The 13,029-nt window shown below is 49.5% G+C and overlaps 1 protein-coding gene across 1 annotated transcript; it reads left to right on the top strand.

The window, feature by feature from the left end:
- Nucleotides 1-618: 618 nt before the first annotated feature.
- On the top strand, nt 619-2,264 carry DMRTA2 (DMRT like family A2). Its single transcript, XM_050901297.1, has 2 exons — nt 619-1,192; nt 1,362-2,264. The coding sequence occupies exons 1-2, from the start codon at nt 619-621 to the stop codon at nt 2,237-2,239; spliced, it is 1,452 nt and encodes a 483-aa protein (XP_050757254.1). The 3' UTR covers nt 2,240-2,264.
- Nucleotides 2,265-13,029: the final 10,765 nt, after the last annotated feature.

Below are 13,029 nucleotides of genomic sequence, written 5' to 3'. Positions count from 1 at the left end.
TGGATTTTAGTCTCCGCGGCTGGTTGGCGAGGGATCCTGTTGTTGAAGGTGCCGGATTGCTCTTTGAAGGGACACTTTTAATCTGTGATCGTAGTTAAAGGGGGAAGGGGGAGCTGAGCTTAGGGAGCAGCTCGGGTTTCCACACGGGTTTCCACCGTGGGGAGTGGCGATCCCGCAAGCGCGGAGGGGAGAGCTCGGCTTTGAGCCCGGCGCGATGGACTTGGTGCTGCCCTGCCAGATGCGCACGGAGAGCAAGGAAGCGAGAGAGATCTAAGTTTTCTTGGATTTTCTTGGCTTAGATTCGCTTTTCGGGAGCGGAGGGGAGGGGAGGAGGGCGCAGAAAGGCTCCCGACGGCCCCCTCCTCACTTGAACCCCACGCCGGAGCCGGTGTGCCGGTGCAGGGGGACAGGGGCGGCAGGCGAGGCGAGGGGATAGGCGCTGGGGTTTGCATGCCGGCTTCCGGGGCTCCGTGTGCCCCCCACCCGTGATCGCGCCTGAAGGCGCCAGGAGCCCTCTCCGCGTCCGGGCGCGGGTGCGCCGCGGGGGCTCCCCCGCCCCGGGTTGCTTTGGGGGAGGCCAGGGAGGGGGGCTCGCTCTTTCGGGGCGGGCTTGCCAGGATGGAGCTGCGGTCGGAACTGCCCAGCGTGCCCGCCGCGCCCCCGCCGGTACCCCCCAGCTCGGTGGCGGCGGCAGCGGCGGCGGCGGCGGCCACGCTGCCGGTGAGCGTAGCCGGGAGCTTGCTGCGGGCGCCGCCGCTGCTGCTGCGGGCGGCCGAGAAGTACCCGCGGACGCCCAAGTGCGCCCGTTGCCGCAACCACGGCGTGGTGTCGGCGCTGAAGGGCCACAAGCGGTACTGCCGCTGGAAGGACTGCATGTGCGCCAAGTGCACCCTCATCGCCGAGCGCCAGCGCGTCATGGCGGCCCAGGTGGCGCTGCGCCGCCAGCAGGCGCAGGAGGAGAACGAGGCCCGGGAGCTCCAGCTGCTCTACGGCACCGCCGAGGGGCTGGCCCTGGCGGCCGCCAACGGCATCATCCCGCCCCGGCCCGCGTACGAGGTCTTCGGCTCCGTCTGCGCCGGGGGCGGCGGCGAGGGAGGCGCCGGCGCCTCAGGTAAGGCGGTGCTGTGCGCCCCCGGGGGAGCCCGGGACCGGAGCTGGGGGGGGGGGGGGGAAGGAGCCGGGAGAGGCGACGGCGGGGGACGGGACGGGGAACGCCGGGTGGCGCGGAGCTGCAGGCGGCGTCCCCCGGCGGAGCGGGCGGGTGGCCCCGCCGATAGCCGGGGAGCTCCGCGGGGCCCGGCCGGGGCAGCCGCACTGACGGTCTCTCTCCTTCTCCCCCCGCCCCCCCCCCCGCCCCGCAGAGTCCAAGATGCAGAAGTTCGAGCTGTTCCCCAAGACGCTGCTGCCGAGCCGCGCCGTCACCCCGCAGCAGGCGGGCGGGAAGCCCCTCTCCCCGGACGGCGAGTCCGTGCCCGGCACCTCCTCCCCAGAAGCTCGCCACGGCTCGGGCTCGGAGAACGGGGACGGCGAGTCCTTCCTGAGCTCGCCCGTCTCCAAGGGCCCGAAGGAGGGGGAGGAGAGCCCGGGCTCCATCAGCCCGCTGGGCTCGGACTCGGGCTCGGAGGCGGACAAGGACGAGCAGGACCCGTCGCCCTCGGCCGGCGGCCGGCAGCGGACTCCCATCGACATCCTGACGCGCGTCTTCCCGGCGCACAAGCGCAGCGTGCTGGAGCTGGTGCTGCAGGGCTGCGGCGGGGACGTGGTACAGGCCATCGAGCAGATCCTCAACAACCGCGGCCCGGAGAAGGGCCCCGAGGAAGGCTGGGCTCGGGACGGCGCCTTGCAAGGCCTTCCGCCCACCCCCGCCGCCGCCGCCGCCCACCACCGGCCCTTGATAGCCGGCGCCATGGCCCCCGCCATCGGCACGCTGGGCAGCCGCTCCGCCTTCTCCCCCCTGCAGCCCAACGCCACGCACTTCGGGGCCGAGGCCGGCGCCTACCCGCTGGGCACCCACCTGGGACTCAACCCCCTGCGCCTCGCCTACTCGGCGCACAGCCGGGGACTGGCCTTCATGACCCCCTACTCCACGGCCGGGCTGATGCCCACCCTCGGGTTCCGGCCGCCCGTGGACTACGCCTTCAGCGACCTCATGCGGGACCGCTCCGCCGTGCACAAGGAGCAGGTCTACTCCGGCGGGCTCTACGGGCCCATGGTCAACAACACCCCCGAGAAGCAATAGCGGGGGCGGCTTCCTAAAGCTCGTCTGTGTAGAGGTAGCTAGGTAGGCACGGGTGGACGGACACAGGTGGCTTTCTCTCCCCGCTCCCCCGTACAGGCGATGATTGCGTGCAGAGCCCGGTGCGGACAGACGTAGGTGTATTAAAACGGTGATAAAGGTGCACTTTCATTGTCCAGACATGAGTCACTCTTTGTTGCTTATGGCCATAAGCATGGATATCCTTGGTGCGTCGTGGGGTGTGTACGCACACACACACACACACTCTCTCTCTCTCTCTTTCCCACACACATACATATATATATGTATACTAGCAAGTGTATAATGTTATAAAACGGAAATCTAAGTTATTAATGTAACTCGTAGGTGAACTTGGTATTAACGTTAAGCTAAAGGTTAGACAGCTCATTGTAATACTTACCAGGCATATAGATTAAACATATTGTCAAATTGAAAGCCTTTTCCTTCCCGCCCCCAGAAATGTTACGATCTGTATATAACATTGGAAAGTAGATATATTTGTAACTGTCCGTAGGACCCCAGCGCCAATGGTGTATGACGGTTTAATAAGCCTCCTTCATTTGTGATCTGCAAGAAAATTGCTTTCTTGTTCCGATGTAGCAAACTTCTTGCTGTTTCTAACAGGTAATTCTGTGTTTCCATTTCATAGAAATAAATGTTATTTTCTATTAAAAAAAAAAATCGGTCTTATAAATGGCAAGTGGTATTTTATGAGACGGTGGAAGTGTGTTTTGGGAAATTCATTTGACAAGTACAGTCAATATTTAAAGGAGTTTATGCAACTAGTACAAACATGTTTACGACATTTTTATCATGGTCAAACTAGATATTCTTCGGAAAATTTATAAATAAAAATGAAGCGTACAAACCAGAGCAATTTCCTTATCAACCGAAATTGTCAAATACGTTTATTACTGGTTCTGGTCTTTTTATTATTTACGCCAGGGGGAAAAAAAAATCAGAGGTGTAAATTTAAGCAGGATTTTTTCCTTCGCTATCTCGCCGATTTTTGTCATATTTAGGCAATCTGCCATTGTCGCAGAGCAGAAAAGCACGGTTAAAGCAAACGCCTGCCTTGCCGACCGCGGGTTGTGTAGCAACGGAGAGGTACTTTTCCCTCGTATCTGAAACTTGAATGTGCATTTTAATTGTTTCTGTATCAAGATAAACAAAGAGATATATAGTAATGACGGTTTTTCAGAACGTAAGAACGTGTTTGCGACAGGCGTGAATGAGTTAAGACCCTGCCAGCTCAGTGCGGGGGGTATGCGCAGGAAAGATTTCGCTGGTTTACTTTTGGAGCTGTGTGTCCTTCCAAATCTTCCCCCTCATTTCAAGAGCAAAGGCTACACGCGTGGGTTGGTTTTTTTTTTTTTTGGTTAGGGTTTTTTTGTCGTTTCTTTTGTTTGTTTCTTTTCTTTTTTTCCCCCCTTCTTTTTTTTTTTTGGCAATGATGTCCGACTATTCTTCAAGATCAAAAAGTAAGAAAGGCGTTCCTCCCTCTATTTATTTGTTTATTGCGAGGAGTCGGAGGGGCAGCGGGCGTGCCCCCCGTGCAGCTAGAGAGGCGATCCTTCCGAAGGCCGGAGCGCGACTTTCTTACCAGTCCTGGGAGTGTTTGGCCCAGGAAAACTGTTACTCACAAAGAACAAGTTCAGTGCATGGTTGAATTAAGACTGTAAAAGCTCCTAAAGTTGGTTGGTATGGAAACCTAATCCCACCGAACCGCTCCGTGGCACAGCTGGACTGTTTACTTTCTCACTTCAAATATAACTGTGTAAACATTGGCTCGGAGCTGACAGCGCGGCTCCTACCAACCAGTTAATATACTGGTGGGTCTGGGAGGAGACGCGTCCCGCCGTAGCTATTGAAGGAAGCCCCTGGGTAAAATCAAAGGGCGGGAGCAAGTAAAATGCAATTCTTCCTTCCCTCGCGCAATTGATCAAGCTGGATACAATTTTAAGATTTTCTTAAAAAAAAAAAAGAAGTAAATATTACGGATTACACCTAGGTAAATACTTTTGACCCTGATCCATCCTGGAAGCAGCCAAATCAATATCACAAGGGAAACTTTTTAAAGTCTCGTGTTCCAAGAGCGGGTGAAACTTAATATTACTACAATAAAACGGTTTAATAAAGAAGGGCTTTAATAGTGAGCTAATTTGATTGAGTTTCCTAATTCCACTTTAATTGGAAAAGGAGTTGTCTGTTTGGTTATAAAGTGCCAGGGTTATGTTAGACTGGAAAAAAAAGATGGACTTTGAGCATCTGAATAAACTTTTTTTCCTTTTTTTTCTTTTTTTTCTTTTTTTTTTTTGGTTGGCAGCTGACTTTGTGCAGGATGGGTTTCCATATCTAGGATTATGAATGGGCTACAAAGAGCTGCTACTTAAAGAAATCAGGTCGCCACATTTCTCCCATTCTAGCCCTGTTGAGAAGGGCGTAGGAGCTGTTGATTTAACTCAGCTCCCCTTTTAATTATAAAGCCATTCTTGTGTAGTTGGGCGAGCAGGACAATTTATCAGAATTGTTGCCGTGTCTTGGAGGTTGGCTTGAGCTTGGATTTATACAACCGATAATGGGGATCACGACGATTAACTTTCATATGGATAGTTTAGGCTGTAAAATTGAGGGCAGTAGGACGAGGGGGTAAGAGAATCTGATACATTGTCCCTATTGAGGTAATACCCGTAGATAAAAAAAAAAAAAAAAAAATACCCCTTGGGTTTGAAGCTGCCTCGGAGAGGTTCGTGTACAGAGCCTCTGGCAGAACATAAAATATTCAGGTCCCTTTTAGAGTAAAATAAAATGCTGTCACTTGAATAAAAATCCACGGAACCGAGTATAAATTATTTGTAAAGCAGAGAGGCTGCGGGCGAGCGCTAGCAAACTTCCCTGTTAATTAAATCTTAATCCACGGGTCGCAGGAAGCGGCGGGGCTGTAACAGCGGCTGCTGTACATACAGTGGGACACGTTCCGGAGTTATATTAACTGCACTAGTGTTTAATATGAATCAGCCCTAATCCACAGCATAATAAAGATCAAATTAGACTAACCATTTAGTAGCGAAATGACATTCCTTCACCTAAAATGAACCTCTCCGCGCCCTGCTCGCTGCGAGGCTGCCTCCGCAGCCCGGCAAGGCGTGCCGGCGCTGGGGGCCGCGGCTCTGGGCTGGCCTCCAAGGGCCGGGGCCGCCCGCCGCAGCCCACCGGGCTGAGCGAGGCCGGGAAGGCGAGGAGGAGGGTCGCTTTTACAGGCTGATCGTTTGATTTTCAAGTCCGAGGGGGGAAGCTCCGCTACCCTCCCACTCTTTTCCAGAGCCGCCTTCTCCTCCACCCCGTCCGCCCTCAATGCGCCCCCCGCAAACCCGACTTATTGCCGAGGCCCTGGGGATAAAGGAGACTCGGAGCGAAGTCGTCTCCCCTCCGGCTCCAGCCCTGCCTTTTGCTCCCCAGCAGCCCCCGGCGTGCGCCCCGCTGGCTGCCGGAGCCCCGCACAGCCCCTCCGCCAGGGCCAGGGGAGGAGACCCGCGGCTGGGAAGGGTGGCGGTACCACTTCCACGCTGTCCCCCAGGCAGCCTGTCCCCAGGGCCCCTCCAGCGGGGGCAGCGATGGCTTGTTTTGCCGGACGCCGAGGAGCGAGATCCGACCCCCGCCCCGGCTTTCCCGCAGACCCGGGAGAGCTCCGGGCCCCGCCGCCGCGGCTGTCCCGGGACTTGATGCCCCGTTTCCCGGCTTGGAAACCGCCCCGCAGCCCGGCGCTGCCTCTGAGAGGAGGGAAGGGACCGGCCGGAGCGCGGCGGGGCGGCCCCGGGTGCCCCTCACCGGGGCGGGGCGGCTTTTGTGCCGGTGCCGCCGTCCCGCCTGCGTGCCGGCGCTGAGCAAACACAGCTGCCGCCGGTGCAGGCGGGCCTGCGGTGGCATCGCTCGGGGTGAAAGCGGCTTTTACCCGTCCCACCGCCCTCCCCTCGCCCCCGCTCTCTGACATCTCTTCTTCGTTGTCCCCAGCAGCGGGTGCGAGCCCAGGTATCTATCTCCCTCTCCCGAGATGATTTCATCGGTGGGAGCGCAGCGCCGGGCCAGGCGTTCCCAGGGCGCTTGTGTCAGGCACACAAACTTCCCACGTCCTCCGGGCGAGGGGACACCTCTGCCTCCTCTAATCATGCGGGCGTCCCCCCTGTGTTGTCATAACATCCCCATGGCAACTGCAGCAATTACTTCTATGCCAGGACAACAATAGGAAAGTATTTAATATATTTAAATGTGATTAAGCAGGTGGAAAAAACGAGGAGGAGCAGCTCCGTAGGACGAGCCGGCAAAGCGCGGCTGCGGGCTGCCGCTGCCGGGGAGCCCCGGCGGCGCCGCTACCCCGTGCGGCGGCTCCAGCTCCCGCCGCCTTCGGCCGGGGGAACAGCGGCATGTTTAGAGCTCAACAGATGGAACCGAGTGGAGTATAAATAGTTACAAGGGAGCGGAACGGGCTGTTTTACTGTTTTCTGCTGCTTTTAGCATCAATTAAGGCGCGTGAAAATTCATTCCAGTTTTCATCTCCCGGGTTTCCACAGAAATACTAAAACTCTGCTGCAAAAATTATTTTTGCCCTGTTACCGTTCCTTTCCAGTTTCCCCTTTATTTTTCTCTACCTTTGTATTAGGGGGGGGGAAAGAAAACCCGCTGTTGGACGTAAGTTCGAAGAACAGAAATAAAAAAACCACGAAAAAAACAATGCTGTTTTGCATGTCATCTCCAAAACGAGCTTCTTCGGAAAAAAAAAGGCAAAAAAAGAGAAAATTAATTTAAACAGATGTTTTAATCTAAACACTATTCCTTTTCAGCCAGTAGCCCTCATTTCTATGTTATTAGGGAATCTAATAATCAGTGGAAGAGACTCTCCTGACCCAAGACGCCAAGCGCGCTGCCGGGGCGGCGGAGGATGCCCACCGAGACCTGCCGCCGCCGTTCCCCGGGAGCGGCCAGGGCTCGGCCAGCGGAGCCCCGGGAGCCGGGCAACCCGCCGTGGCCTTGAAGTCACCGTTAAACTGTGCGGCTGGTTGCTGGATTTGGTGGAAATTGTTGAGGGCGGCGGGAAAGGAGGGTGTGGTGCTGATGCGAGGAGGGTGGTTTTAATGCGAGGGACGTGGCCAGGGGTGGGAAGAGGTTAAAGGGTGGGGGAATGAGCTGGCTCACCCTGGCTAACACGGGTGCAAGGTGATATAGCTGGAGAAGGTAGGTTTGCAAGGAAGTCCAGTGTTGGATAATGCTGAAGGTGAAAGAAGTGGGGAGAGAAGGGGTGAATACCAGCACAGAAGAGCAGGGCAAGGGGCTGAGGGGTTGTTAGGCTCATGAGAGCTAACGGAGAACTCGGATGCAGTAGTAAGGGCTGTGGAAATACTCAGGAATCACTAAAATAAGATCTTGGTGCCTGTATTACAAGAGTGCAATAAAAACGTTGCGTCACTTGCTGGGCGTTGAGTTTGAAGGACAGCCATATTCATGAAAAGTGTAAGGCAGCTCCTTGGACTGTATTAAAAGTCTATTGTAACGTGCCTTTCCTGAGGGAGCCTTTAAGACTCGATTATGCTCTGCACAGGCTGAGTAAGGTGGTACTATGTGGCAGGATTTACATTTTCAAGGAAACTATGAAAAGCTCTTAATTTCAGATATAATAATATTGGGTGCTGTACAGAGGTCAGGAGATTCAATTACATGCACACTCATAATACAGGCCAAGGGCTGAGCAAGCGGCCATCAGTGTAAAACAGTGATGGATGTCTTTACCGTGACTCATTGATTGTTCATGTGGAAGCAAGTACATCAAGAGAGATGAAAATGCTTAAAGACAAGAAGATATTACTAATAGTCTTAACTGCAACAGGCCATTTGCTAACCATTTCTAACCATAACAAAGTCTGAGGCCTGCTCTATCCAAATGCTAGCGTAAATGTGTGTTCGTCTTCACCCCAGGTGTGAATTTGGCAGATGTGGACAAGGGCATGAGGAGACACCGGCCCGGGGGATAATTCTGTTTGGAATGTTGTTTTGTGCAGTATTGGATTTACCTGTATGTGGGAGCTAAAGCCTTATCTTAGATTTTATCTTAACTCCTTGCAAACTCTGAACTACAGGGGGAAAAGCATTGCTTCCTGACAACTCTGTTTTGATGGTCTGGAAGAGCAAAGTCTTGTCATATACTGATTTGTGGATTAATTTTCTGTAAGAGATGGTGATACGCGGGATACACTCTGATTCCTGACTTCACACAGAAGCTCTGCCTAAATGAACTCTCTAATGCAGATCTGTGAGGGGTAAGGATGGATCCTTTGGCATGTTCTCAATGTGGGTATACCTGTAGCTAGTATGGATTTGGAGAGTTTTTTTCTGGCTTATATTCCCTCCTTTCTTGTTTTGGATCTTGTTAATGTGCTGTAAAGCTTGTAAGAGTTATACTAAAGGTTGTTTCTGCGTAGTTAATTTTTTTTCCCCAATACATGAATGGAAGAAAAATGACTGGGTAAAAGCATAGATGAATTTCAGAAAAAAGATGTAGAAATCCATTGAAAGCAGGTTACCCAAAGTCTTATTGCTCATCAATAATTACATATCTGCTACAAGTAGTCGACCATTTAACTAGGCAAATATAATAGATGGGCAGGACCTGTGCGAATTTGAGTAGGTTTGTGACAGCAGGGCAGGCTCCTGGGTGGAAGAGGGAAATGGAAAGGAAACCAGAAAGAGAGAGTGGATCTTTTCGTGTGGTCTGACAGGCAGATGGAAAGCATGAATTACAAAGGCTTTTAAAAAGATCTGCTTGGGGTTTATGTTTACAGAGAGATTTAACAAGACTGGCTGGCCTTAAAATGCTGAGGTTGTTGCTAAAATCAGATGTTTGGAAGTGAAATGGGGTACTAGCCCTGGACCAGAATATAGGAGAGGTTCACAGAGATTCAACAAGACAGGAGCAGGGCCCCTATAAACCATTCAGCAGATCCAGAAAAGGGCTTAAAGGTCAGCAGGACCTGGAGTCAGGGGAGGGAGGAGGGTATGACCCCTGCTAAAGGGAACTGGATCCAGAGACCGTGAGCTTCTAACCAAGAGTAGCAATGGTAGCATGAGAAGACAGTCAGAATGAGCTTGGATTTGTGCAGCAGGGACTTACTGATGAAACAGCTTTATAGGGAACAAAGGTATCAAAATGTTACCTCACTTTCTTGTACGCGGGATATGGGATATTGATTTCCTCTCATGGCTTAGGGAAGCCCGTGGTTTACCTTGGGTAGAACCTATGGATTTCCTCAGTTTTCTAAATCTCCTGCTTGAAAGGTTAGCCATAGATATTTACAGCCAAATGAATGGGGCAAATAGTGGAGATTATAATTTAAAGAGCCTTTGCTTTGTAAGAGGAGAGTCAGATATCTTATACTGGTTAGGAGAATCTAATTAAGGACCTGTTCAATAGGAGTAAATGGCAAATGGTCAGGCACACAGAAGATGGACTAAAATTGCAGTGCTCAGTCCAGTGTGCTAGAATGAAGTTACGAGATGCCTGGCTTTTTCCTGCTTAGAGGGATGAATTATGTTTAATTTCTCTAATCATTCTTTTTATCCACATTACGAAGCTTTGCTTTGACACGGAGAAAATAATCCTAATGCAGTGGGGCCAAGAGTGTGAAAATGCTCCAGTAGATTTGGCAGGCAAAACATGGCCCCATCCCCTCACTAAAATCTGTACCCTTCTTCATGAAGGCTTCGCCTTGACCAGTAGGGATTAGAGAGGTATTTTCAGGGTCTCTTCTCTACCAGAGTTATGTTATAACCTTCTTCCTGTTCAATGGGTGAAAAGGATCCCAAAACACTTGTTGAATTTCTTTTTTCAGATCCATTTGGAAAATTCTTAGAACATAAGTATAAGTAGTAGTATAAGACTTGCTGGATTTGGGGGAAAATTCATCCATCACGTGGCTTACAAGCATAATCTGTTGCCCAAAGTACACCAAATGAATGAGTTAACCCAACTCTAGTTTACTGGGAGTGTAATGGTATCAAAATATTCAGGATGTACCCCACGCCCATGGCAGACACTTGGAGAAGCTGGCAAAGGCATTATGATATGTTTCACCATTATTAAGTTATTTCCTAAGCGTTACATGAAAGTGGATTCTGATGCTGGGCTGAAATGTATGTATGTTAACTGGCCCACTGGCATCCTGTGCATCTTTCACTTTGGCTTCCTAATTTCCCTCCTGGGAGAGGGCTCAGCTATTTTTCAGTGTCTAGTACCTTCATCACTGAAAGAACTTGCTTTATCTTGGCAAGCAAGGACATGTACAGCTTTGATCTGGGAAGAGCTTGAAACCTGTGTGAGACGAGGATGTCAACATGCTTGGGTAGCAGGATTGTTTCTAACGGTAGAGCAGGGCTGGCAAAATGGTGTACTTGGCTCTCAAGTGCAAAACGGCTCTATTAAGCTAAAAGTCTGTCGTGATGGCAGCGATGAGCAATAGGTGTGCTCTTAAAAGCAGGGCCAACTGGGGAGCTAAGGCTATCCTAGGAGCCTTATCTCCTGTGTTATTTTATTCCTCATCACTGAAATGTCTAAGGAAAGTTAGTCCTGATTAGATGGGCTGAACTGAACAACAGCAAATGATGTTCCATAAACTGTAAAAAGCTAAGACCAACCTGGTGAAGTCATTGGTAAAGTGTCTGTAATGGATGTCGATGATATTGGGCAGAGGCGCTCTCATTAAGAAATTGCCTGCTGGAACTCCCTCCAGCCATCTGGCATCCAAAATGCAACAGCAAAAAGGACCCTGTTGGTGATTTTCAGTAAATGTTTTGCACCGAGCCATCTTTGTTGACTGTCTCTATTGTTTTGCAGATGTTTATGGTATCATGAATCTTTTTTTTCAGCCTTAATTGCAACTCATGCTCCCCCAATCCAAGGATTAACTTTGTTATAACAGAAATGAAATTTGTATGAAATTTTTATCCTTAAGAGCTTTTTTTTTTTAGACAGATCCTCAGATCATATGTTAAATTTGAAATATTTGCAATTTTAACCCCCCGGACTACTGTTGTGCTTTTTAATTTAATTTTTAAAAAATTCTGCATACAGATGACTTTTTTTGACTGTTTTGTTCTTTGGTTTCTGAGTATTGCTCCTCATTTTTGAAAAGAATAGGTTGTAGCTATTTTTCTTAAAGCTTTTGAAGGCTTTATGAGCAACAATAACAATGAAAATATTTTATTCATGTATATCACCCTGGTTAGTGGCAATTGGGTTTTATTTTGCCACAAATGACAATGACTTAGTCTCTTTTCCTCTCAGTTTAATTTCTGGTGTAAGTGGGTCTCTCAGATGTTACACTCATAGATTCTGGACTCACTTGGGCAAGAGCCGCCTTTGTTTCTTCACAGACCCAAGCACAGAACATTGTCTTGAAGCAGGATGCACAGCACCGAAGTGCTTCCTGTGGTAGCAACATGCTGCTGGTGCTCAGTGGGTGTGAGCTCCTGATTTGTTCCAAGATTAATCTGAAAATGAAATGATTCTTGAAATAGCCATAACTGATGCTTCAGTTGAGTGTGGTACACTTAAAGTAAAGCATATTAACTTCTTATATCGAGTCTTCTGAAAGGTACAATCATCCCTTATCTTTGCAGGTTAGTTTGTTTAACTTTCACTGGATTATTCTCATGGAATAAGAATGAGATATTGCTGTTGCAGAGGAGCACTGGGACCTCGTAAATGAAGGAAGCTGTGAGGTTTTGTAGTGAAAACTGCACATGGGTCTCGGAAGATTTGGTTTGTGTACTAAATTCTGCTGCTGATTTACCAACACTGTGTGACCTTGAGCTACTCAAAACAATTTATAATTTTTTCAAAAGTGACTACTAATATTGACTGTCTCCAGTTTCAGTATGAGACACATAAGGCTTGAATTGCAGACTTTTGTACTACTTGAGTATTTATTTTTAATAAGGGTCCTAATTAAGTGTGCAATCTCTGTTGCAGGAAAGCTCTCCTGGACTCTGTCTTCATTCATTAAAATGTGTCAAATTCCTCAGAGTTTAGAGCAGAGCTCTAACAATGGCAAAAGAGACCCTATGTCCTGAATATATACTAAATGTGCCAAAGAATATGCATGTTAATAAGTACTTGTTCAGTGATAAAGTATAGCAACAAGGGGTTATATATTTCCTCACTTTCAGCTACACGAGCAGAGCCCCTGACTTCACTCAGGAAGCTATACTGTTGTGAGACATGGAAAAGTAAAATACCCTCTGCTTTATAATAAGTCATTCCAGCTCTGTCTAATTAACACTTCTTAGTGTTAATTGTAACCCCCTGTTCTGTGTTTTTCAGGGACAATATTTCCCAAGTACTGCTGATGAAATGTCAGGCAGAGGTAATAATTTTGTTTTCCTTGCTATTATAACATTGTGCCATAGATATAGTTATATACAGAGATACATGCCAATCAACCAACAGAGCAAACAAGATGAAGAAGTAAAAATCTTCTCCTTAGAGAGCTGCTTAGGCAGACAATGAATTATGAGTTCTCTGCCTAGAGAACTTGCAATGAAAACAGCTATTCCTACTGGCATACCTCGCTGTGATAAAAAAAAAAGAATAATTTTAGGTGGCTTGTTTTATTAAATCAATAGACTTAACAGGATGGAGTGGTGGAGTACAAAAATACAAAATATTTTTTTAATGTAATCTGCAGAATCCTACAGGCTTCTAATATTAATGCGACAGAAATACCATT

This window comes from Gymnogyps californianus, chromosome 8 (assembly GCF_018139145.2).
Source record: "Gymnogyps californianus isolate 813 chromosome 8, ASM1813914v2, whole genome shotgun sequence".
Lineage (NCBI taxonomy): Eukaryota > Metazoa > Chordata > Aves > Accipitriformes > Cathartidae > Gymnogyps > Gymnogyps californianus.
The sequence above is the reverse complement of the archived record's forward strand: the minus strand, read 5'-3'. Positions and strand labels throughout refer to the sequence as shown.

Excerpts from the sequence above, each read along its gene's own strand:
- DMRTA2 (XM_050901297.1), top strand. The coding sequence starts at position 619 with ATGGAGCTGCGGTCGGAACTGCCCAGCGTGCCCGCCGCGCCCCCGCCG. Across the intron at positions 1,193-1,361 it reads AGGAGCCGGGAGAGGCGACG|AGTCCAAGATGCAGAAGTTC; the intron begins GCGGGGGACGGG and ends CCCGCCCCGCAG.